The 22,555-nt window shown below is 39.5% G+C and overlaps 1 protein-coding gene across 21 annotated transcripts in view; it reads right to left on the minus strand.

The window, feature by feature from the left end:
• ANK3 (ankyrin 3) overlaps window positions 1-22,555 on the minus strand; it is a 661,480-nt gene that overhangs the window by 111,807 nt on the left and 527,118 nt on the right. For 17 of the 21 annotated variants that reach the window (XM_072756074.1, XM_072756072.1, XM_072756077.1 and 14 more), the window contains 6 exons: window positions 22,272-22,370; window positions 15,886-15,984; window positions 15,696-15,794; window positions 15,095-15,190; window positions 10,517-10,589; window positions 10,292-10,354 (listed from right to left, as the gene is read on the minus strand). In XM_072756074.1, the coding sequence (XP_072612175.1) occupies window positions 10,292-10,354; window positions 10,517-10,589; window positions 15,095-15,190; window positions 15,696-15,794; window positions 15,886-15,984; window positions 22,272-22,370 (529 nt within the window). The remainder of the gene's footprint in view (window positions 1-10,291; window positions 10,355-10,516; window positions 10,590-15,094; window positions 15,191-15,695; window positions 15,795-15,885; window positions 15,985-22,271; window positions 22,371-22,555) is intronic. The other 4 variants (XM_072756071.1, XM_072756070.1, XM_072756069.1 and 1 more) reach the window with 1 other exon arrangement.

Raw genomic sequence — 22,555 nt, forward strand, 5'->3', positions numbered from 1 at the left:
GATATTTTATTCTCAGAAAAGCGAGGGAGCAGGAGCGATGGAAGAAGAGCATGGTAATATTAGGAGCCTGATGCTCTCAGACTTTTGTTCTAAGGGTCTGATTCTACCCCAGAGTTACACAATAAACAATGGGAGGTTACTTAGATGCCAGATCTGCACGTATTGCCGTTTGGAGCAAGCACTTGGATTAAGCAAGGTTTCCTGTGAATGTCGGAGAAACTGATAAAGGGGGAGGTGATGTGCAGCTGATGGAATTGCACCACCTGGTTCAAGAGTTCATGCGTGTAGCACAGGCGCTTCTGTGTCAGGCTGGAGGCCCAGTGAGGTGCTCACGGCTCCGCGGCCTCCTGCGGGGGGTGGAGGCTCAGGGCGAGGCTGCCCGTCCCAGGCCGGGTAAAGAATGAAGGGAGTTCCCTCAGCCACGCGGGGCCTTCACTTGAACCTTTGGTTTTCCAGCACCTCCTGGCAGTGGTGGTGGTTCTTTCAAAACAGTTTGCTAAGTATATTCTGGAATACAACATTTTCTTGCTTTCCTTCTCAAAACATGTGAGAACAATGGGGTAAGTTGAGAAAAACAGATGAGCAATGGGTGAGCTAAGTGGTCTTAAGAAGGCTAAGGAAGTACGTGTCATTAAGGGAGGCATGTACCTCTTGGGGGAGGCCATGTCCACACTCTGCCTCACCTTTCCTTTGTTCTAGGTGCTCCTAAGAGCAGCCGTCCTAGGTAGCCAGAAAGGAATCAGGCTTGACTGGCAAAGTTTGCATATCTCATAACCAACGCGAACAAGTTGCTGTTCTCCCACAGAACAAATGACTGTTTCTGCTCAGGCTAGGTTTTTTTTTTTTTTTTTTTTTTTTTTTTAAAGAGTAAACAAAGTCCATTTGATTCTTTACTCTCAAACATTTATTCTAGTCTTTGTGGCTAGATGTGCTTCTTTTTTAAAAACTGGATTGCAGTTTTTAAACTGCTCCTTAATCCGGGCTAGATATAGTTTCTAAATAAGCATGCATGACTCAGTCTTGGAACTCTTCCAGATGTAGCAATGAAAAATGTCCCCTGTGATCTCGGTTGGGTTAATAAACAAACTCATCCCAGAAAGGAAAACGATTTCAGTGTCCTTCCTGTGAAGAGGTAGAAAAAGACAATGTTGGGACAGATGCTATAACTTTTTCATAGTCTTATCATTCTTATCAATACACCTTAACCCTAATCCAGAAATTGCCCTCGGTCATCCCAGTAAGATTACACTGACTTGGTCACATGGACACCTGAGACTAGAGATGGAACGCAGGTAGAAAGAAGCACAAGGTTACCTACACTGTTCTCATTATCTAGAATCTATGCCACTGGTAAAGAAGACTAGATGATGAATAAATTACTAGCCATGGACTAGCCCTGTGAAATCAGGCATGAAAATGTTGGTTCTTAAAGAGAAACTGGGTAGCTTAATTCAAAGTGGTAGTGTCATGCCAATTAATTCTTTCTTCTGTTTATTCTTTGTTACCTATTTGTCTAGCTTCAACCCCAAATCCAGACCTCGTTAGCCTTGGCTCGTCCTTACTTAGGTACATAAAGAGTGCTCACTGTCCCTAGTGTACAGGAATATCAGGATCTCACAAGCTTTTGTGGGCAAGCATTTGGCCTCTTCCCAATATCATACCCCAGCTGCCTTTCATTGCACAGGGCAATGAACACATGCTCTTGGTTTATTTTGTATTTCCTACCTCTACCTATGTGATGTGTGCTTACAAGGTAAAGACAGGTGGGGCCTGCCAGCACTCAGCCTCTTTGCAGTTGTGGCCCAGGAGGTCAGACAGCCCCTTCCCACTGCAGCATCTTCCCTTGCTTCTCCGACCCCTCCCAGTCCTGGCTCTCGGCACTGCCAGGCCACCCCCTGCCCTATTCATTCCCAACTGCTGATGCTCTGCTTTCTTCTCTCTGTAGCAAGGATCCCCACATGAAGGGACAGGGTTGGGGGGGTCAGATGAGGACCCATTTCCACATGAAGCAGGTCAGACTTTCCAGGTAGACAGGCAGGAACTAAAATAATTGGGGGGTGAGGGGGAGAAACCATATTCAAAATTATAACTTGTTTTGGGCAAATGAAAAAAAAGCCACTTATTGTCCCTGATCAATAAGCATGCTTCATTCCCTGCCATCCCCTAAGACAATCCCTGTGTCCATTTATTCACCGGCCACTCCAGTTACTCATCCTGTCACAGCACACAGGATGGGGAAACATGCACACACCACATTGGGAACACTCTATTCCATGTCTCTATATCCACTGTGTCATGGATGTGGTGGCTTCCTCAGATCACCGGGGATCCACAGGTTGCCTGTGCTCAGCTGGTTAGACCCCATCAGGGAATCCCCCGTGGCTTCTGCTGGAACCCCCTCTTCTTCCTAGTTTTCCTCCTCTGTTGCTCACCACTCTCCCTCCATATCCTCTGACCCCCCTCCTCCTCTGTACATGTCAATGTGCCTGGAGTTTTCTAGAACTGTTTTTCGTCTTCCCTGTGTCCTTTTTTGGGTCCTCATTCAGGCCAGGGCTCAGTCTCCCCAGCCCCTGTGAGCTGAGTTCTTCTGTGGAGTACTCTGCTTTCCTGTCTTTCTTTCTTTTTGAAGTTTTATTTGTTTATGTAATCTCTATACCCCACCAGGGGTGGGGCTTGAACTTATGACTGTGAGATCAAGAGTCGCAGGCTTTTGCCGACTGAGTCAACCAGGGGACCCATCTCTGACACTTTCTGAATGTGGAACACTTCTTTCCTCTTTCCCCCAAATTTCTGCTTGTATGCATTCTATCTATTCCTTGAAATACTTCCTTTCTGAGGCCTTCATTAATCTCCCCTCCTTTTGAATTTCTTTGTCACTTTGATCTATTCTTCTCTATTGCATCTCGTTCAAGCAGAAAGTCAGAGCGAGAAAACTAAATTCAAATTCCAGTTTCCTTGACTATGAGAACCTGGATAAATATCTTAAACCCATTGAACCTCAGAACTAATAGCACTTTAAGTTAGGGCTCCAGATGAAGGGTAAATGTAGATTGGAGTAAAAACAGTGCCAATAAGTCTCTCAACTACTTGGAGAAAATTCAGCAAGATAGGGAACCTTGTAAATAACATTCACTGAGATCTCTGACAGGATCTCATCTAAAATTTGCAATAATCTATGAGTTGTGGGACTTTAAGTTACCAGGCACTATGGATGTCAGAGCAGAGGTTAAGGGCAGGGATTTGAGGATAATCCCTTGCACTGATTTGTGTAAGCTTGATCAAGGCCCTTAACCTTGTTGGAACCAATTATCCACATCTATAAAATGGGCTTACTGATGGCTCTAACTCAGGGGTCACTGTGAAGGTTACAATACATAATGCATGAGATGTATACAGATTCACGTCTGGCACATAGAAAGGGCTCAGTAAATGGTAAGTATCTCTTTTATGATGTTTTGAATGTTCATTTCTATGGAATCCTGTCAGGAGACAGACACAGTGAATGTATGGATTTAAGCCCGTGGGATACACTCATCCGTGGAAGAGGGCCTATCTGTATACATCCTAAGTGCCGTGACCGGAATAAAGGCAGGTCTGCTCTTAGGGAGCTGTCTACTTTAAAAGAAAATGAAAAAAATTAATCACAAATTGGCAAATTGCAGTCTGTGGGCTGAGTACACTTCCCATCTACTTTTTAATCAAGTTTTAATTGTCACACAGCTGTGCCCATTCATTGAGGTCTTATCTCGTGCTGCCGTTGTGCCATAAAGGCAGGGTTGAGTAGTTGGGCTGGAGACCACATGGCATGAAACTTTGAAAATATTTACCATTGGCCTGTAACAGAAAAAAATTTACTGCCCTCTGAAATTAATGACTAGTACCTCAAGATGAGTCTTAGGACGACATTAAAAAGTGTGATTAAGAGGACGGTGGAAAATAGGTAACTGGGGCCACATCACACAGAACCTACTGACCTTGGAAGGGCCCGAGTTTTATGTCAAGTGCGATGTAAAGCCTCAGGAGATTTTTATTTTAGTTTTGAATGTATACTATACATTATTTAGAGAGGGTGGCTGCTTTTATTATGAAATACAGCAACCATGCAGATGAGTACAGAAAATATAAAAGTACATTTTCACAGGCTGTTACAAAATAAATAGCATCCAGGTCAAGAGCTAGAACATCAGCACCTTAGAAGCCTCCCACATCCCATCCCAATCACAGCCTCTTTTAACCTCCCTCATGGTAATCACTTTGACATTACATTCTTCCCCTTCCCCCCCCCCCCTTTTTATAGCCTTATTATCTAATTTTACAATCCTAGTTTAGTGTTACCTGGGTTGGATGAGTTCTGTTGTCTCTGCATAATCTACAACCCAGAGCCTGCAGTCCTAGGTGTGTATCCTGTAGAAATACATGCATATGTGTATCTGGGGCAGATAGAAGCAGGCTTGTAGCAGCTTTGTTTGCAACAGCCCCAAATTGGAAACAAGCCACATTTCTATTTCCAACTGGCGTGGATAACATACTTCTGGAATAGGCATACAATGGAATATCACAGAGAAACAGAAATGAATGAACATGGCCACACCATGAAAGAATTTTAAAGACATAACTATAAGCTTGGGAGGGTTTTAACTGGATAATGGAATGATATCAGCCAATTTATTTTTTTAAAAGACCACTGAGGATGCTGTGTAGAAATCCATGCCTGTGGGGAGAGAAATGGAGCCATGTGTAGAGGCTCCAGCACTGGAGAAGCAGAGAAGAGGGACGTGAGATGGGTTCTGGAAGAAGTGCTAGGACTTGCTGAGGGACTGGGCATGAGTGTAAGAAAAGGGCAGGGCGATTACGCATAACTTCAGGCCTGGCTTGTATGATGGAGCCACTTATTAGGATGGAGGAGGCTGGAAGGAGACACTGTTGGGAGCAGGTGTCCAGGGCATGATGAATTAAGTGTCTGTGAGAATCTAGATGGAAACACCAGGTATGTGCTGGGTAGGTGGACAGTGTGGATCAAAATCACTTTATTCCAGAATCAAAGATGGAATACCAAAGATAGGATGGATTGTATTTTAGAATAAAGTCTCGGTTCACAGATTCTTTTAAATTTGTTAATTATTCTCAAGATGCAGATACACCTTAGGACAGTCATAAAGCTGTTTTTTGAGGCAATTCATAGTCTAGGACTGTCTCAGTGTGAAAGCTTTTATTGGAAGGAAGAGGGACATGGCAGGTAAATTTTCTCTATCCTGTCTGCCTGTTCTCAGAAACCTATAAAACTGTTTTTTCCTGGAGTCTCCCTCCACTTTAATGTAACCACCCAAACACATAGTGAAGATCTCCTATATATCAGGCACTGTGTTAGATTCTGGGTCTCTGCTTCTGGTATTTCATTTTGACGTTATCACTAGCAGAAGGATGCAATTAGGTAATGTCTATTTGAAAGGTCAATTGTAAGCAGAGAAATATTGGGCAAAAGGCTAGATTTTATGACTGAATGGGTATTTGTAAAATGATAACATTTCAGGTGAAGAACAATTTCTGCATAACAATCACCACTTCCTTGGACCACCTGGTGCAGGCTCAACTCTAAGGCTTCTTTACAGAGCTATAAAGCTAAAAAGTCAATAGCCTGATTTATTTATTAGCATGCCCAGGAGATTAGGATAGCAGGACAGTCCTAGGCATTTGTGAGAGGGGCTCCTAAAAGGACATCTTCCGGGTGGTTTTCTTGATATCCATCTTCATGTCTCCCAAAGTACCTTCTACTTTTTTGAGTTTTAGATTGTGCCATTCAAATTCTACTTATCCTCTCCTAATTGAGAAGACTCTGATATGCTTGCTAAACTACTTGCTTTGAATTCTTAAGATCTATTCTAAATTATGTTTATATTTATTTTGCTGGAATTTACATCTTGGTCTGCACATATTTTTTACCAATATGGTCAGAAGAAAGTATACTATTTCTATTATAGTCTTATCAAGGTCATTGACATAATTATTATTAGCTTGTGATAATTTCCAAGAGCACGATCTGCTCCTTTTCCTAAGCTTTTCCTTTTTTAAAGCTTAAAAAAACAATACATTCTTGGGTTCTGTATATAAGAAAATAGATCATATTAGAGTAGCAAAGAAAGAGAAGATCTAGATCCGGACCGTCCGTCCAATCTGCCTTCCTGTTCAGCTCTGCTACTAACCTGTCTGGGCAAGCTACTCAATGTTTATTTGGGCTTTGCTGCCTCATCAGTACAGTGGACAGCATGGGCTACATGATGTCAATTCAACTCACTGGGCACTGAATTATGGCAAAAGGTGACTGAGCACAACTTTCCTCACCCTTCATGTCACTCTAACATCTGATGAAATTTTAATGCCTTAATATATCTCAAACGTCTACGTATCTGATAATTATTTCTACCACATGTGTACTTAGCCTCTACTTTTTTTCGTTTTAATATTGTGTCTGCATTTGATCCTGAGTAAGATATGGTAGCCCTATCAAAATTGGGAGTAGCTGAGAATTAAATAATTCCCAGTCTCACCCAATTGTCTCCCAAACCTGTTCAGTGGAGTCCCATTTCATAGAGCTACCTTGGTTTTTACTTCCCATGGTGTAATTCCTTTTTTATAAGATTTTATCCATTTATGAGAGAGAGAGAGAGAGAGAGGCAGAGACATAGGCAGAGGGAGAAGCAGGCTCTATGCAGGGAGCCTGGTGTGGGACTTGATCCCAGGACTCCAGGATCACACCCTGAGCCTAAGGCAGATGCTCAACCAGTGAGCCACCCAGGTGTCCCACCATGGTGTAATTCCATTTCTCATTATGTACCATTTATAGTTCTTTAAATCTGTTACTATAACCCAATCTCCTAGAATTACACAAGCTAAAATAACATTTTATATGTTATTTAAAAATTTACAAAATATACTTTATAGGAATTTATAAAGTCAGCGTTGAACCAAAGCCAACTCTAAAATGTCTTGGGAGGGGGACCCAAAATAGAAGACAGATTGAAACTTATTCTCAATTTTCTTCTTTCTTCCTTCCCTACCTTCCTCTTCTCTCTCCCTCTTTCATTTTTTCTTTTCTTTCTTCTAAATTGCAAAACCTAAAAATACAACAAGCACTAGAACCAACATTAATTTTGTGTATATATATTAATTTTACATGTATGTGACATATTTCCTGGGAAAGAAGACAGTGGGGCATTAAGATATTTGTGGATCAGTCTGGCCCTCTAGGAGCTCTGCTTACCCCCTACCTAGGTAATGTGTGGGTTAGATAAAGCTGCTTTATCGCCTTTCCTTCTGTTGCTCTGCTTTGCTGATACTTCAGCCTTAGTTCTATTCTGTAACTTGGCTCCATTGTTCCCCTAGGTCATTAATTGATAACATTGTCTAGATTTATTTTCTTGATTTTTTACTGTGTGAAATTAATGCAAATACTCTTTTACCTATACTAATTTCTCATAGCAGATAGAAGAAAGGAAAAAGAGAAGGAGAAAGCAAAGAAGAAAACGGAAAATGAGAAAGACAAGAAAAACTACTCTCGGTACCATTCCCTTAACATTTACTCTATTTTTATAATATAGGATTAAAATTTTATTTTTCCATATTACGTACTCATTCTTCTTTTCTTTTTCGAGAAAAAACTGGCAATGTATGTTGTTTTTCATTTTTATTTGCTTTTAAAGGCTACTGACATCCTTGGTACCCTAGGATACTAGTGTGATGATCTTTTATGGGTTCTTTAGAGGAAGATATTCACAATATCCTTATGGCTACCTGGAAAGAAACATTTGTCCCAGTCTGTAAGGGCTTCCTAAGGCAAGCAGCTCTGGACCGAACTAAAGCAGCCAAGTGCTGGCAAGACCATAAGGCAAATGAGTCAGAAGTAAAAGCTATCATTAAAGTTGTAGGGGTCCCTTTAGAATGAAAATTCTAGGGGGGATTTGGAGTAATACAGAAATGCTAATTTATGCAGCACAGAATGATGTAAATTCATGACAGGGCAGAAGTGGCTTACTAGAACTCATGTAAGCAAAGTTTAGGACCATTAGCTGACAGTAATATTAATAGGAGTACAATTAAGTGGATATTATAACCTCAAAAATGTCTTAATCTCCCATAATAGATTTGTAATATTGTCCATGGACAAAGCAATGGCCCTGCATTACTCTGCTTTGATCAGACCACACCTGGAATGTTGTATTCAGTTCTGGTCACCTCAATCTGAGATAGACATTGACTCCCTGAAATGTGAATAGGAGGTTGGCCACAATGGTGAGGGGGCAGTGCAGGTGGTGGTACCTGGAGGAAAACAGACTAACAAGAAATAGAAAGAAGGACTGTCACACAGATGAGACAGATTTTGTTTTAAATAATGCCAAATACATCAGAGCCTGAATCAATGAGTAGTAGCTTGAATCAATGAGAAGGACACTTAGTAAAATAAAGAATTTTTAAAGTCAGGGTAGTTTAAAATGGAATAGGCAGGCTAGGAATTAGGGAATTTCTGTCATAAAGGCATTTGGGCAAATGACCTCCTCAGACAGGATTTTATAGAGGTGACTCCAGCATAGATGGTTGTTGTTCAGATCAAGTGACCTTTTAGGAACCCCTTCCAACACTAAATTCTCAACATTATGAAATCAAAAGCCACTTGATTCTCACAGCCCATGGACACACCCATAATGCAAGGGCCAAAGAGTTTAAAGAAAGATGAATAAAATGAGAATTAAAATTTGTTTCTTAATTTCAAATTCCCAAGCTGAGATAAATCCATAAGAAATCACTGTCATTTCCAGTAAAATGGCTGGATGAATTATCTTCAAATTAAAAGATTCACATTCAAACTTGGCCTCTTATCAATGCAACTATTTTTTCAGATAGTTTGTCAGAAACTAGCACATTTTGGGGTCTGTGTTTGTCATATTTCATAAAATTTCACTTGAAAATATACTTTTAACATATTTCTCACATACACACCTATGTGAGAACATAATTTTCCTTTTGTCTTCTACACATAAGAAATTGCTCTGAACACTTTACATACGAAGGCATTAAAATATAATATGACAGCAAGGCATATTATTCTTAAAGTCCTAAAGATGATACAAATATCCAATCCTGGATGGCACAGAAGTAAATATATAGTTGATGATTTAGACAAAAGGAAGGAGAAAGAGTAAAAGCCTTTCACATTTATGAAAACAACAATTACGAACAATGAGACAGTTTCTAAATGACCACTAAGGCATTGGCTGTTCTAGATATGCAGATGCAGTCCTCTGGCCACAGCACACTTATGGTAGGCAGTCACTGGATGCCAAAAGAGTTAAAGTACTTTTAGTTATGTAGGTTTCCCACTATTTAGATTTTCTATTGAATTTGTACAACTCAAAGGGGAGAATCAATAATTAAAATAGGGAAAATTACCTAAATTTAGAGAAAGACTAATAGCATTGAGTCTGATCTCTGAGAAAAATACATGAGAGATAGGAAATACAGGGAGTGAAAAGATAGACGTTTGGGAGAGTCAGATGGTGGAAGAAAAAAACCAAAAATATAATAGATATTCTATTACAAGTACACATTTCATTATTCCAGCACAACTCCAATATTCACTATCTTTATAATATTTAAAAATGCTAATTTTCCAATGAACCTTTTAAAGATATCATTCATTAGTATATCTACACATCATGAGCTGGGCAAATATATTGATTTTTTTTAAAGGCAGAAAAAAGTAGTTTCTTTTAAGCAAATGAAGTATCGCTATAAGCATTTGGTTTTTGATCCCTTTCATAAAATCAATATTGAAAATTTATGCTCTGAAAGCAATTTTGTTCAGGTTGAGTTTTCATTATGGGTCCAATAATGGACCAAACTTGAGTAAACCTAACAATGAGCATTTAGCTTCTTACCTATAAGATCTTTCTCTTATTTATTTAAAAAATATTTTAGCTGTAAACATTAATCAGGTTTCCTCTTCTAGATTTTCAAATGTAAACAATAAAAATCAATTTTCTGTTTAATAGAAACAGAGAAAAAGAAAGCAACCCACATCATTAGTGATACTCATATTTTCAAGTTGGAAAATGGATTCAAGGAGAGGAGCTTCAAAGAGGCCACTAATACCAAATATCCATCTTTTAGATGGTTACATAGGTTAATAATCGGAAGTTAGGTGAAGAGTTAGTAACTCAAGGAAGTGTTACATTTTGAGGATAAGAAATGGAAGATAAAGCTGTAGTTAAGTTCCATCACAGTAAAAAGTTACAAATACCTTCTTCAACATCTGAGATATAGTCACCATCACTGAGCATTTCAGGGGCGTTGGCTTTACGAACTGCATGATTTAAGTGAACAACGTAAGTTGTGTGGAAAATGTATAGTCTTTATGCGACAACAAAACACATTAAGACTTCAAAAAACATTTTTACAATAAACATTCTTTAGGAAACAGGTACACAGTCACTCTTAATTATGAACACAAAGGTGGTTTTCATACCTTCATCGTCAGACATATCAAGAACTTCATTCATCGTTTCTGGAACATTCATTTTGTGCTTCTCTATGATAGTCTAATAACAACAACAAAAAGAGCAGTCACCTTAGTGTAAGCAGACTGAACATTTTAATGAGACTATTCATTTCTTTCTAAATTAATCATTTGATATATTATGGGACTGATGTGCTGAGTATCTTGAGGCTCCTCCATATAAAATGACATCAAAATTGTCCCTTAGCATTAAGGGACTTCACCATATATACTGCTAAGAACAAATATAAGTTAAAAGAATTCTAGTGGCAAAGCAAATCAGCTTAAAAGATTTAAGTCCCTAATAAGACTTTTCAAAGGAAAAGACAAGAGAGATATTGCCTCTCCTAGTCTATTGTCATACTTTTTCATCGTCTGATGAACCTGCTACCTCATTCCACTAAAAGTCTTGGCTGAAGATCACCAAGCATTGTGTCTCTATTGCTTGCACAAGCTAGCCATGGATTTTGTCTTCCCCTTCTATGTATACATTTTAATTCCTAGGAGAAATATAAAATATTAAGATTGAATAAATCATATAATTTTTACAAATATGCCATGCAGAAAATATTTTAGAGATCATGCATTTGCAAGATCATTTTCACCTCCACACAATTTTAAAGAACTGTGTATTATAGAGCCAAGGATTTAGTGAATTTTTTATTTGCTCTGGGATGACTTTTTTACCTATATAGATTGTATCCATCCAAAGGACACTGAGAGCTTGTTAAAAATATTAATGACTTAATGTTTTAGACTTAAAACAAGTCCTCTTATTCTAAGCATATGAAAGGCTAATGCTACAAGGGAGGATAGATACTTAAGTAAGGCAACTAAAAAAAGCTAGGTTGTTGAAACTATGGTACATTTGCCATAATTAACGAACCAATACTCACATATTACTATTAAATAAGCCTGTATTCTATTCAGATTTCCTTAATTTTTACCAAATGTCCCTTTTCTGTTCCAGGAACCCATCCAGGACACCACAGTCTCTTTACCTGTCATGCCCCCGTAGGCTCCTATGGCTGTGACAGTTTCTTAGACTTTCCTTCCTTCTAATGACCTTCATGATTTAAAAGTGAACTGGTCAGGTATTTTGCAGAATGTCCCTCAGTGGGATTTGTCTCATGTGTTTCTCAGGATTAGGGTTGCAAGTTTTGGGGAGGAAGACCACAGAGGTCAAGTGCTGTTAGCATCATACAGTATTTTTTTAAGATTTTATTTATTTATTTATGCATGAGAGACACACACACACAGAGAGAGGCACAGACACAGGCAGAGAGAGAGAAGCAGGTGTCATGCAGGGAGCCTGACGGGGGACTCGATCCCAGGACTCCAGGATCACACCCTGGGCTGAAGGTGGCACTAAACTGCTGAGTCACCCAGGCTGCCCTCATCATACAGTATTAAGGGTACACACTATCAACATGATTTACTCGTGTTGATGTTGGCCTTATTCTCCTTGCCAAGCCAGTGTTTATCAGGTATCTCCATGGTACCTATGGCCCTTGTGCCCCTTTCCATACTTTATTCTTTGCAGGGAAGTCATACTCAACCCACACTTAAGCAGTAGGGAATTATGTTCTATACCTCCTTGAGGGTGAAGTGTTTTCATATATTGTTTGGGATTTTTTTTGCCTGGTTTGCCTCTTCTTTCCTATTTATTCAGTCATTTATCTATATTAGTATGGACTCATGGATATTTATTTTATGCGTTGCATTATACTCAATTCTTTCTATCATCTATCTATCTATCTATCTATCTATCTATCTATCTATCTATCTATCTAAAATTGTTCCACCTTTGGCCACTGGGAACTCTTTCAGTTGACTGTTGTGTCCCTTTAAACAGCTCCATAATTGCGTATATGCATGTTTATTTACTTACTTGGGGAGGGAGACACCTTCTTACTTTTTGGCACTTGATGATGCTCATCTCGTATATTTCCTTCCCTAGATCTAGATTCAGCTATTCTCGAAGTAGCCCTGATTCCCTCTCTTTTAGAAGACAGTACCTGAGAGATAGATGTCCTCTGTTCTTTGCCATTGAGGAAACGGAATATTTTACATGAGGCAATTCAAATGCCTGATTCTTTGTCTGAGTGTCAACTTCTAGCTCCTTGGTTCCCCACTTGGCCAGATTGGTAAGGTCATCAACTCAAGCATCTTTCTCAGAGTTGCCAGGTCATAGATTGTACTCATAGGGAAGATGAATCGTCTATTTAAAGTTGTTGAAAAACTGACATCTGCTGATGGAGTCAAAGGCTGCTGGGGTTCCAGCAGGTGGCCATGCAAAGACCTGCCTGTGGTGGAGGCTGCACCATATTTAGTGAGCTTAAGATCACCACCCTAAACTCTGTGGGTTCTCATCTGTCCCAGGTTACATTTCACTTACATTTCACTGCAAAAGCAGACCTGACACAATGGTGTCTCAGCTTGGAATACAGTCTCAAATACCACAATGCTGGACTAAGTCTTCGGGACTTCAATGGGCTCTTTCCTAACCTATGTGAGCTCTTCATTTGGTGGAAGTCTCATTTACTTCCTTAGGCAAACTAGATCTTTCCTGTTAGCATGGGTCCTGTCTTCTCTCTCTTGCAGGAATCACCTGCCAACTCAGCGGATGGCACTGAGGAATATGGCCTGACTCCCATACACTGTCTGTCTTTCACTTGAACCAGAGCCTTGAAACCATTCTCAGGCTGTAACTTTACTTTCTCTGTCTTTATTTTTCTCCTCAAGCTTTTTTTTAAGATTTAATTTTTAAGTAATCTCTACATCCCATGTGGATTCTGAATCCACAACCCTGAGATCAAGAGTCACATCCTCTACCTACTGAGCCAGCCAGGTCCCCTTCCTCAAGCACTTTTGATTTTTGATTTTCTTTTCTTTTCTTTTTTTTTTTGCACTTTTGATTTTCAAGAAATATTTTGAGCTTTCTCAATGGGTGAGCAAGTCATTTACATTCAATAAGAAAGATTTCGATTTTGAACGATTACATCGGTTTCAATTCTCTAACACTGAAAAAGAAGTTTTATATATTTATTGCAGTGATTTCAAATCTGCATTGTGACACTTGATCATTGTTTAATACCTTATCCTTCTCCCTCTTTTTTCCTAGAGAGAGCTAAATGGAATATCTATAACATTAAGGTTAATAAACACTATTTGTTTAAACTCTTTTCTCAAGAATTTAATAACAGATTTTAAAATCATGAAATACTCAGGAAGTATATAAAAGCATTATGTAGTAATTAACATGTCCTGGTTGATAACCATTGCTCTAGCTCATTAAAGCTACTGCTTTCTTTTTTTGCAAATTGAATAATTTCTCTCTTGTGATCAGCAGGCTCTTTTTTTTTTTTTTTTTTTTTTTTTTAGTTTTTAAAGCCTGTGCATTGCCAAATTATTCAACCAGCAGGTTGCTACAGAATTCCTCAACCCATTTTTTTTTTTTTGTATGAAGCACTGTGTATACAAACTGTTTGCAGATGCTAACCCTGCCTCCCTTCACATTGGAAGGTGGTAGATGAGAAAAGGAGGCAGAGCCGATAATTCCTAGTGTTCCAGAGTCCTAAATTTACATTGTACGGAGCCAATCTCAGGCATGTGTGTTGAGTCATGGAGTCAGGAATAACTCCAATAAGCCTCTGATATGGTGCAATATCTGCTCTCAAGTCCAAAGTTACCAAATCCTGATGCAGTTCAAAGGCTCCAGATGGTGCTAATAAGAAATGACTTATCCTAGAGGTTGCAGCTTGTAAAAGTGTATCTGACGCAACAAGGCCTTCTGCTGAAGATTTATTTATAATTTTAACAAAACATTTTTTGTTTTTCCTGTGAAAACTCCAATAGCCGAATGGAAGAGCAGTGAGAATGGTGGCAAAAGTCAATTTTGATCCTCTAATGTTTTATTTTTACAACAATGTAAAAAAAAATGCTTTTCACCATAACAACAACAATGTATCCATTGCCATTTGTGAGTTACAACATTTTAAAGAACCAACTTATCTTCAATTTCCTCACTCTGCCAAAGGAGGATGTGAAAATATTCCTGTCTTCATTTCATTAAAAATATTTTTATATCAGGGGGCCTGGCTGGCTCAGTTGGTTAAGCATCTGCCTTGGGCTCAGGTCATGATTCTGGGTACCCGGATTGAGCCCCACATAGGGGAGTCTGCTTCTCCCCCTTCCTCTGCCTCTCCCCTTACTTGTGCTTTCTCGCACTCTCTCTCTCTCTCTAATAAATAAAGCCTTTAAAAATGTTTTTATAGTAAAACAAATATATAAATTTAGCTTTATATGGGAGCAAAACACTCTATAGCTACTAATACAACTTTTCAAAAGATATTTTTAGCATTTAGTTTCTCAGTATCAGAAATGAGAGTTCTATGATGCTGGTTGCCAGCAATGAAGGGACAGCATTTGGAAGCATGGCACTTAGTCTATGAGTGGGGGGGAGTAGGTTCACTTCCCCAGAGCCCTGGAAAATCTACAGCCTGAGAGCTGGCTCTCAGGCTAATGGGGTCTGCATTCAATACTTACAGTCGTGGTCATGGTTTCCTCAGTCACTACCTTCAGGGTGTCGACCACAGAGATGTAGCCAAGCCTCCGGGCAATGGCTAGGGCAGTGTTCCCATTCTGGCAAGAGGGAAACGAGGACAAGGAATTAGTAATCACTCCCCGGGTCTCAGTGTCTGTGTGCTTCCACAAGTTTCGCCCTACTGAACAGAAGGCGAGTGGTTCACTGGTCCCACCCACTATCATACACCAAACATTTTTCATTAGAGACATACCTTGCTCAAAACCCACCTAACCTGTTCCCACTCACGCAGCAGAGAGTTGGCTGCTACACATGGAATCCAAGAGGCTTTTTAACATTCTAAGTAATCAAGGGAACAAACACGTTTTTCTTGTTATATATGGATTTCCTACTAGGTGGCAATGGATTTGTAGTTTTTAAGTGTGAAACACTAATCACATCTCTCTCTCTGGATGGCACACAGCATAGCTATCGTGCTTTGGCCTGAATTCTACTAAATGTGTGGCAACACTGGTGCACAACGAAAAATATAAGAAGATTCCAGCATCCAGGTCCATCCCCCCCTCTTCTCTTAGCCTCCTCCCTCCCTCCCTTCACTCTTACCACAGTGAGTTCATTGGGGGAAGCATTGTTCTGAAGCAAGACGTTTATTATATGCGTGTGTCCCTGTTGAGCTGCTTGATGTAACGGCGTATACCCATTCTGCAGAAGGAGAATGGAAGAAATGACTCTTACTTCCTTGGGCACAAAATCAGTGACTTTGGTGGTGGATATGAAGGAGAAAAGAGTTTACCTTTGTTCTGGCATTAACTTTTGCAGAATGCTGGAGCAGGAAATTAACAATCTTGATGTTTCCATAGTGGCAGCCTACATGTAAAGGTGTGTATCCCATCTGTAATGATATTTTTTCAGAAAAGAAACCTCATAAGTATACTTTCAGTAACAGCTATCCTAAATAGAAGCAAAAAGAATTATTTAACCTGACTTTTTGAGCTGGCATCATTCTCCCCCTCTTATGTATATATAAGATGCCCTTGATATTTCTCAGAGCTAGTGTTAGATATAAAAAATACCATGTCACATGTAAATAGTTATTGAACTCCCCAAAGTGCTTTCTTGCATCAGCTTATTTTATTCTCACACCAACTTTTCAAGAAAGGAAAGAAACATGGCACAGTCAATAGCCTGGACGGACTGATTCAGTGGCTTCCTGATAAGGGACAGAAAGAATGTCCTGGGGACAGATGTGCTCTAAAAGTATAAAATTGAGGTAGAAAACAACCACGAAGTGGCTAAACGATAATTCCAGGCAGTAAATGATTATCAGAATGCATGACAGAGACGGGAAGCCCAGAAACACTAAAGCAGTAGAGAGTGGTGGGAGTTCAGGAGGTCTGAGAAATGTGACCTTGATCCACGTATATACACTGTAGTTAGTCTCCTGCTTCCTCGCTAGAGTCCCATCATTTGACAAGAACTGATTTAGACAAAGCAGTAAGTTGTTTCCCAAATTAATATCCACTGACCCCTGAGGAACTGTAGGTTCTATCTGTCAAGAAAAATACCTTACATATATATAATTATATATGTGTGTGTATAATTATTTTTTAAAATAAGGATATCCCAGATACTTTTCCATATGGCCACATTGTAACAGACATTACCATGCAATTTCAACATCTGCAATTAATTCTGTTTACGAGGATACTGGCAGCACCAGGTTGGCAAAAGGGAGAGGACTGAGTTTTAAAAACATTCTCAGCGTGCCTGGTGGGGAGGGGTCCATGTTGTCAAGGGTCTGTATCTCATGTATTTTGCACTATTGTATCTTTATGGTGACTCTATACTATAGACAGAGTGTTTGTCCCCCCAAATTTACATGCTGAGCCCCAACCCTCAGTGTGATGACATTTGGAGATGGGGCCTTTGGGAGGTGATTAGGTCATTAAGTGGAACCCTCATGAATGGGATTCTTGCCCTTATAGGAAGAGACAGGAGTCTGCCTGCCTCTCCTCTCTGCCCTCTACTGTGTAAAGATATAACCAGAAGCTATGTGATAGCCATCTGCAAACCAGCACAAGATCCCTCACCAGACGAGGGATCCACTGGCACTTTAACCTTGGACTTCCCAACCTTTGGAACTGTAAGAAATGACAGTTTGTCCACTCCATGGTATTCTTGTGATAGCAGCCCAAACTAAGACATGCTAGCAAATAGGTACATCTGAATTTGAATGCCCAGACCACAGCTGAGTGTGGAAGGCGAAAATGTCTCACCAGGGAGGTGCTGCCCAAGAGCTTACTCTGGTCAGATTCCCTTCCACAAACTGAACTGTCAGCGTGCCCATGTGGCCCAGACTCCCACCGATAAAGTTCATCGTGACCATGTATATGAGTCTGATTTATAACGCTTGAAGCTGCTCCATGCATGACGAAGGAGATCCTGTTTTGGTAACCTGAACTGACTTGCCTACTTTGCAGGCTTCTTTCTTGATGCTGAGGAACTCAGGATACTGCATTAGGACTCAGAATGTTGCTCAGTGTGGGAGGCATGAAAATAGCTTTCGCCAATCAGTTCTTAGTACAATTAGCTTAACTGAAGTGACATTATTCCCAACTTTAGTGGTAGAGGTTTAATTTTTAGAGAGCTAAAAGCAATCAGAAAATAATTTAAAAATATAACTATTAAGAAGCTTTTCAGGTTTTTTTTGGTCAATGTGCCTAAGCAATGATGCAACAGATTCCAAAGACTGTTGTGCTAAGTCTACTAAGTAGATTTTCTAAAGAAATTGAATCATTCTAAGTATTTTAATACACAGTTTCTATTCATCCTCACAGTTTTCCATCTCACTCCTAGTAAAACCCTAAGTGATTATAATGGGCTATTAGGATCTGTCTGATATACCTTCACTATACACCCTGTGCACTAAATCTCTGAGCTCATTCCTACTAATCTCTTCCTTGTTTGTTGTACCAGGGACATTGATCTTCTTGCTGTTCCACAAGCATTAAAGTACTTTATTAAAGGGGCACTTAGGTGGCTCAATTGGATAAGCATCTGCCTTTAGCTCAGGTCATGATCTTGGGGTCCTGGGATCGAGCCCCACATCATGCTCCCTGCTCAGTGAGGAGTCTACTTCTCTCTCTCCCCTTGACCGTTCTCCCTACTCATGCTCCTTTTCTCAAATAAATAAATAAAATCTTTAAAAAATAAAGTATCTTATTAAAAAAAAAAACACGTGCATGGATGAGAAGATTTAGTTTGCTCTTAGAGAAATCAGATCGGGGCTCTTCCATTCATTGAGGGCCATAAAATTCTTATATTAAATGGTACCTTGCACAAATATGCTCAGAGAGATGTGATTTGAGAAATTCTTTCCAATTAGCAGCAATCAATTTTGGAAAGACAAACTATTCTTTCTGGAATAGCTAAGAAATAATCACAGTTCAGCTAACTTGGCAGTGTCTGCCTCTTTTTCCACTGTTGCATAGTTATACCATCAAGATGAGCAGAAGTTGTCTTCTCCTCTAGGCAATACTGAAAGGTTGTATTTGTGAAGGAAGAGCTAATAGGTGCTGACGGAGTATTCAGGCTGATGTTTCTGATCTCTGGAGCCATAGCACCATACCTTACTGGGTAGTAGTCAAGTGCCCCACACAGAACCCTTGGTCTTCTCCCTCAGCCAGCTTCCTCTAATCTCATTGAATGGTGCTTGTGATCACCCAGTCACAGGGGTCACATCCTGAGATTCTTCCTGAATTTCTCACTTTTCCTCATATCTTATTGTTCACACTCCTTTAAGTATTTCTCAAGTTTCTCTCTTGTTCATCAATTTCCCATCTGCTCCTAAGTGAAAGCCTTCTTTCTTCTCCATCCGGACCTTAGCTGTAGCCTTCAACTGCCCCTGCTCCAAACTCCTTTGACCAACTCGGTCTCTGCACTTTCTCCTAAGATCTGTCTGAGCTGGATGCCTGATCTTATCATTCTTCCGTTTAAAACCTTCGAAGGCTTTCCAATGCAAACAGGATAAAAAGCTAAACTTGCTTAGCCTGGTCCATAAAGGCCCTCTGAAATCTTAAATTTCTAGCAGCATATTGGGACATGCCCATCATTTTTCCCCTCTTGTTTCTATGATACTGAACCAGCTACAGCTCCCTTCTACACATTTCACCTTTGTAAAATAATTCAGTGAATGCCATTGATTCTAAAATTATATATTTATATGTGAGGTCAAAGTCAGGCTTTGTACTAATTAGCTATGTGACCTTGTACAAGTGACTACTTTCTGTTCTTCAGTTTCCTCATCTGTAATACAGGGACACCAATTTTACCCACCTTCTAGGGTAGTTGTAAGGATTAAACCAACTAATAAAGGTAAAGCACTTAATACCTGACACAGAGAAGATGGCTAATACATTTTGGTATTATTATACTATTCTATTATTTTTACCATCATATATCTTCTTTTCTAGATTATAACTACTATGAGGGCAAGGAATATATCACCCTGTTTAGAATGTGGCAACTAGTAGGAGCTCTAAGAATGAATATGAAATGAATATCAAATAAATTTTTTCATTATTTTATACACATTTAAAGAAATATAATTTAACTATTAAGTTGCTAATCAGTACTGTTGAGAATCAGTGTATTTTGGATGGTTTAAATAAAATACTTCAGGAGATTATCCTTTTAAAAAGGAAAAAGAATGACTTTATTTCAGCTAAACCACACTGAATATTAAACTGTGTGGCCAGCAGCACAATTTAGTCTGAACTGATTCAGTGAACTTCAAATACAGAGTTGGATGTGTAGAAGGTCAGCAAGCCAATAGGAAGGCTGCAAAAGCTGTTACCAGGATATTCTAGTCTTTTCCCCATAAGAGAAAAGAGCTCTCAATGTTTTCATGATTACTATTTTTAAATTCAAGCCAATGAATTAAATGGTACTACACTTTACACCTGCAGGCTGCTTAGGGCTGTCATCCTTACCTGTAAGAATTTGGCAATTCATAGAATATAATAAACTTTTTATTCACAAGTTTAGGAAGCAAGTCCTACAACCCATCTCTCTGCATTTCTGCTTTTTTCAGCTATGGGACAATCATAGCCTCAGCTTTTTTGGGTGCTATGATTTTGCTGAGAAGAAAAAGAAAGGGAAAGAATTTGTAAGAGGCAAAGGTGCTTTCTGAAGTGCATCACTTGTCAAAGGCAGGAAAGGAGACATGCTTCATAAATATTACACCAAGTACAAAACTGATTACTGACCATGATCTGAGTTGGGCTGGGTTAGGAAGAAACCCTGGTAGAGGCTGGAGACCCTTAAGCTCAGGGGCGCTTCTGTGTAAGAAGGCTCCTAGCACCATGCCCTGCCTCTCAACCTGCCTTGGACAATCAGTGCCACACTTCATGACTGAATTACGGTGTCTGCCTTGGATGCACAGGGGCAAAAACATATTGAGAAACTTGACCCTGTCCATGCCTCCTAGAATTTTTAATCTGTAAAGGAAGCAGCAACCAAAAAAAGTGTTTAAGTCTGTTTGTGTGTATAAATGAAACAACACAAGATGAATATATTTGCCATTAATAAAATAAAGACTACAAGCTAAATTCAGTCTGATTCTTTTTTTTTTTTTTTTTTTGAGAGAGAGAGAGCATGAGCATGATCGAGGGGCAGAGAAAGAGGAAGAGAGATAATCTTAAGCAGGCTCCAGCATGGAGCCTGACTTAGGACTCGATCCCATGACCCTGAGATCATGACCTGAGCTGAAATCAAGAGTCAGATGCTCAACCAACTGAGCCACCCAGGTACCCCTAATCTGCTTCTTTTATCAGAATTAAAAATGCTTTTATTTTCAAAATGGAAAGTAACAAGAAACCACTCAGCTGCTACCAGTGCCTTTACTGTTAAATAATTAGCTACTAGGAAAGCACTGAAGGCTAAGGATGATGAGATTTTTTATAATGGGAAGGAAATAGAGTGAAGGGATTGCTAGGTAAGCTGGCTACCGATGAGGCCATGGAGACTGCGCAGAAATTCCAGAAAGGGAATTGAGTGGGAATGTGCCTACTCTTCAGTTCCACCTAGGGCAGCCCTGGCCAGGGACAATGATACTTGCTTAACTAATTTGACACAGAGTTTAAAACACAGATAGGATCTTGCCTGGTCAGAGCTCTTTCAGGCAGCTCCTTTTTAATAGAACACAGACAGCATGGATGGAGCAGCTAACCATAGAGCCAGACAATGTCCAAAGCGTATAGTCTCCTTGGGGCTGTTCCTTCTGTGCGTATCTGGTAAATCCAGTCTGATTTTGATGTCTGCATACCTTTTTACTTGGCTACTTCCTGGTGATACTTCTATATATTTTAGTAACTTCAGTAGGTTATCAATGCACCTCAGAATCTCTATTATACATGAGATGTTTGTATTCACAATATTTAATAAGCATTCATTTTTGCATCAAAGTATGACACACAGAAAGAAACAAGAATTATATTTTAGAGTAGATAAAACAAGTTTGCTATGAAGAAGTAACAAAATTAAGTGCCGAAAGAAAATGTTTCGAGAAATGAGATTCATACAAAGTCCTATCTCTGATGAATACACAAAACAGCCGTTTTTCTTATCTGAGTTTGAAATTGCAGCATTATAGGATGTTAATCAGTATTTTTTTTTCTTTTTGAAGAGAACTATTTGTCTGAGAGAGCGAGAGCAAGAGAGAGAAAAAGATGCTAGCAACCACACATGCCATAAGGAATTTAACAAGGGAAAAATAATTGAATAAAACTTACTTTATCCTTTTTTATAGACTACATCTGAACAAAGTTAAAGGTCACAAATCACTGATAAATTTTTCTGTATGTGTTGTCAGTCACAAAAGCTAAGGAACACGATTTTACACTCTGCCCCTGCAAGACAGATCTGTCATAACGGGGATCAATAGCGTTACCACAGGTGGGTACTTGTAGGCAGCTGGGATAAAGTGCCTAGGCCACTAAGGATAAAAGCATCTGGGACACTACAACTGGAGACTTTGGTGTCCCTGGCACAGATATGTTTGAAATACTATGTATAAGAGAAATGATATAAAATTTGTTCGTCCTCTCCTATCAAATTGTTTTTGTTTCCATGCAGGAGTCACTAAATGACACTTTATATGGGCACACTGTTTCTGTATACCTTTGTCTGGGCATCCACATTTGCCCCTTGGTTTACGAGGACTTCGGCCACATTCACTCTGTCTTCTTGAGCAGCCAAATGGAGCGGGGTCAGGCCACTCTGCAAAAGATTCAAAGTACAGTCATCTTAGAGAAGGGAATGTAGCGCACATAGGCATGTTTGAGCAACAGTTATGAATTCTAGGACAGGAAGCCTAGAATTCTTGTTTAAAACTATAGGGAAAGTTTAAGTATTAGCACCATCACAACATTGCTATGTGTAGGCTTAATTAAAAATTTCAAACA

Source organism: Vulpes vulpes, chromosome 4 (assembly GCF_048418805.1).
Source record: "Vulpes vulpes isolate BD-2025 chromosome 4, VulVul3, whole genome shotgun sequence".
NCBI classification, from domain to species: Eukaryota; Metazoa; Chordata; class Mammalia; order Carnivora; family Canidae; genus Vulpes; species Vulpes vulpes.